Genomic DNA, 4,549 nt, shown 5'->3' with positions numbered 1-4,549 from the left:
ATGACCTTACACAGTGAGCTAAAGTGAACTGTAGGGGGTGTGAAGGACTCCTTGTTTTCTGGACACAAGCCACAGGTTGTTATGTAATGGTGAGGTGGGGGCCCAGGGGTCCCAGGGGCCCCTCCCCCGTCACAGTTTAAACAAACTCACACACACACACACACACACACACACACACTCTGCGATGCTGCCCACGGTGGTTGCGAGCAGGGCCTGCTCCAGGGTACGCAGCTCTATCTGGACGTAAGCGTCCTCCCTGTTTTCTTGAGGGTCCTTGGGAGCCTCGGTGTACGGGCTGATCTGACCTGGCAACGACAACTCTCCTGCAAACACACACACACACACACACACACACACACGGGCCATGAGTGTGAATATCAGATTTGTTTAATATTGGGTATATGGGTGGCGACTGCTGCCCCTGCGACCCGGTAACGGATAAGCGGATGAAAATGGATGGATGGATGGATGTTACTTGATACTGTATCAAGAATAGACGTGATCAAACGGACAGAAAGCTGGAAAAGGATCAACCGGTCGTGTCGATAATCGGTCGATCACAGGAGCCTTTTCAGCCGAACGTAACGTTTGTTGGTTAGGATTTTAGCAGGAAGTGAAAACAGACAGAGTCTGATCCTGAGTCAGATCACAGATGGTAATCCAACACGTCTGCCAGTATAAATGTTCTCTCCATCTGGTTGTGATGTAAAACTGTATGACAGAAGGAGATTTTTTTCTTTTTTTTTCCACAGTGTTTTCTCATGATAGTACAACTAGAACACACCCTGAGCTTTTTCAGTCTGCGGGTGTCCGTGATGTCAGTGTGCTCATGGGTAAAACCTTGTGTCAGCTTCATAAAGGCTCGGACCAACAGCGTCAAACCAAACTCCACGGCAGATTACGTTACCATAACAACGTTTTCCCGCCAACACTGCTCAACTGAGACAAATAACAAAGAAATATTCATCAAAAAAATCTTAAAACTCAAAAGTAAAAAGAAGCAGAAATTTTAATTTTTTTTTGTTAGATTGGCTTTTTTAAGTCTATTGTCACCAATTTGTTTTCTCCAAATATTGGATTTGGTTGATTGTTCCCTGTGAACTGATCACATCCACGAGTGATGACGTATCATATTAGAAATAATTATAACAACTAGAGTGTGTACAAAATAAAATTAAAAAGGCGTTTGTTCCAGAGTGAAAGTCCAACCTTAATATGGAACAAACACACGGTGGCAGGAGCAGCGGTTCTTAGGACACTTTGTTTAGTGTGAACACATCAGTAGAATATCCACCAATGAACAAACACGTCTTTGTATCTTAGAAAAAAGGTATTGTTGTTTTCCTTTTAAACACGACTAACTGTTTCCTTCGATCCAAGACGATCTGGATACGACGATATCCAGGTCGTCTTGTTGGACGATCCTAATTTAGTTTATTTAAAATGAGCTAATATTAGTAATTCCCTCGTTGCATTTAGATTTTTTAGTAATTTAAAGTCTTAACAGAGATCAACTGCAGCCAGGCGTCTTTTAACAGAGATCAACTGCAGCCAGGCGTTGACCTGGTTACGTTTACAGAAGTTAAAACTAACAATTAGGACAAAAAAAACCAAACTTTTTTTATGAAGTCAATTATGAAACAGTCTCATTTTCTTACGGTCTTCTCAACTGAACGGAGCTATTTCTGTATGCGGGGAGTCAGCCCCCCCCCCCCCCCCCCCCCGTGGTTCACTGGGGGTTGAGGGGGGGTCTCTGATTCACCTAGTCATTTTCTGAACTCCCAAGTTTTTAAAGGTCTGTTTCCTGGGTCTAGTAAAAGTTAAGTTTCCAACAAAGATGGCAAAGGTAAAAAGGAAACGCACACACAACGCAAACATTAAATCAGCCTGGCTGGAAACAACAGCTCTTTTCTGCCGACTGGTATAAAGCTGTGAGTGTTTGGACCCAACAACAGAACCACAGAGCAGCCAAGGTGTGTGTGTGTGTGTGTGTGTGTGTGTGTGTGTGTGGAGGCAGCCTCCACAGGTAGGGATTAGAAAACAGTGGTTTGTGCCTTGTCGCCCACAGACCGGTCTCCTGTCGCCTCCATGAATAGATTCTTGTTCGGCCTCTCCGTCCGTAAACACGGCAGCTAATCGGTACCAATTACCTCTCTCGCCTCTCGTCCCGTTCTACGGCACATTTGTTACTCCTGGCTGTAGACAGGACCTGACTTTCATGCGGAGACGCTGTGTGTTTTACCACAAAACAGTCGGACAATAAGTCACTTTTGGTTGACCGTCGTAAATCAGCCCGTCTGTTCGGGTCCATGTTAAACATAATCAATGATCAACGCAGGATTTTTTAGCAATAAAGTTCATACGGTGCGTTAGGAAACCTTCAGCTGCCAAATGGAAACGACTTTATTGGCTGTAGGTTATTTAAGATTTCCTTGCAGCATCAGCTCACATTTTTTTAAGGACCTGTGAAATTAAAGCCGTGAAAAAAAAACAGTTGAGTTGAACATAATAGTGAACTTGCCAGGCACTCAGAGAACTTGAACTTGGGGATTTGTTTCAAATGCAGCATTTTTTGTTTTTACGACTTAATGGAATTTTTCCGTCTCTGCAGTAAATAAGTAACAACAAGAGAAAAAATGGACTCAAAATAATAAAAATAAGAATTTTCCTTCAGCCTTTGTCGGGTTGGACTGGTGTGTGAGGCTCCAGTCAGTAATCTCACCAAAGCCTTTCATGGTCTTTGTTCAGGACCAGGAGTCAGCGAATACCAGGTTGAGACGGACACAAAGGGTGTGTGTGTGTGTGTGTGTGTGTGTGTGTGTGTGTGTGCGCTGTCGGGACCTGAGCCTCAGCTTTAGCAGCGACTGCTGCTGGAAACACATTTACACGTTTCAAAGGAACATGCATGTGTGTACAGTTTGGTGAATGTTCTTCCTTTACTGCTTTTACACCAAATTTTAACCAAATTAAACTGGAACAGAGTCGTCAGAGTCAGGAGTAGATGAAGTATTTCCCCTGTGACCTTCACAGTTTCCTGGGTGACGTAGAAGATTTTGTATTTTGTCGAGGTTATCGGATCACTGATGACTAATAATTAAAAAATCTTTCCTTCAGACTATAATCAAAATTTGAGGTCAGTAGAAGAATTCTTTAGAATTTCTGAGATCATTTACTATTCATTAAAATATTACGTTAATATTACGTTTCCTCTAGAGGGCGTTTTCAGCAGAAATCATCTGTATTGGTTATTGTTTTTAATTAATTAATTAAAGAAAAAGGGTAAAAAAAAAAGTCATTTTCATTTTCACAGAAATCAAGTGTTAAACTAAGCAGCGATGACTGAATCACATGACGCCTGTTGATGACCAATGGTCAGTAACATGCTGAATATCACCTCCTCCTCTCATCACCTCCCTTCATTTTTTAATTACACTGAGGAAGCAGACCAGTCTGAGCACTTTAGCGCCACCATGGCCTCGTCCCAGGAGACTGAACAACAGTGGGTGGCTGTCGTTAACCCCCGACCAACACGGACGACACAAAAGAGCTCTCATTCCCGCTCGGCCTGCACCAGGACGAAAAGGTTCACAGCTCACACAGCCGTCTGCCACCGGCTCCAATAACAACACACACACACACACATATACACACACACACGAGCTGACACTAAGTAACACTGTTCCTAACACGAATATTTTGTTCTGGCTTAAAATGTTCTGATGATGTGATGACGAAAATAAGTCCTGGCAGTGACATTTGAGAAGATGATTCCAGATCGACGGAACACAGACCCAGGCTGTAAAGTCATCATCTCAGACCAGAGATTTACTTGGTTAGATAATCAGTTTAGCAATAGTCAAAATGTAGCCGAAATTACGGCAGGAAATAACCTACAAAATAACAGGCAGATTGAAAGAAATAGCCAAAAAAATAACTATAAATTATTCCACACATAAACTAAAGTTGTCTAAATTTTAGTATTTGGAGCTAAAATCTAGATAAATAATAACTTAAATTCCAAAGTAACTGTCTCAAAAGTGTTGCTGTATATTTGACAATAAAGTTGAACTTGAACTTGAAATGCTTTGAATTCAATGTAACTTTGAACGTAGCAAAAAACAAGAACCGCGAAATGCTAGTTTATATCAATATACAGATTCTGTGATGTTGAAATTGTCATCGACTCAATAATTTATTAAACTAAAACTTTATAAAATATCACATTAATAAATTACAGTCAAACCCTGACTGAAGTTAGTCTAGAAATAACTTACATTTGCGTCCAACAAAAACAGCTAAACATTCAACTCTTCAACTTCAAGAATTAAAAGATAATTTGATGTTTGCTTTGAAACAGCTTTAAAAAGGGTTATTACCAAAATAATTAAAAACAGATGAAAGGTTTTCAGCAGCTTTCTGTCTGCGGAGACCTCCAAGCACAAACCTACTGTTTTTTTTTTTTCTGCTTATCCAAAAACATGACGTTTATCAGGGAAAATCTCCAACTTCCGAATTGGTTATTAACCAAAATGGTTGTTTCCTGTCTGAG

The 4,549-nt window shown here is 41.0% G+C and overlaps 1 protein-coding gene across 1 annotated transcript in view; it reads right to left on the bottom strand.

The window, feature by feature from the left end:
- The window catches only part of LOC103379248 (ankyrin repeat and BTB/POZ domain-containing protein 2-like), a 15,336-nt gene that overhangs the window by 7,334 nt on the left and 3,453 nt on the right, over positions 1–4,549 (bottom strand). The window contains exon 3 of the mRNA XM_025055797.1: positions 171–324. Coding sequence (XP_024911565.1) covers positions 171–324 — 154 coding nt within the window. The remainder of the gene's footprint in view (positions 1–170; positions 325–4,549) is intronic.

Source organism: Cynoglossus semilaevis, chromosome 5, assembly GCF_000523025.1.
Source record: "Cynoglossus semilaevis isolate Cse_v1.0 chromosome 5, Cse_v1.0, whole genome shotgun sequence".
Classification (NCBI taxonomy): Eukaryota; Metazoa; Chordata; class Actinopteri; order Pleuronectiformes; family Cynoglossidae; genus Cynoglossus; species Cynoglossus semilaevis.
The sequence above is the reverse complement of the archived record's forward strand: the minus strand, read 5'-3'. Positions and strand labels throughout refer to the sequence as shown.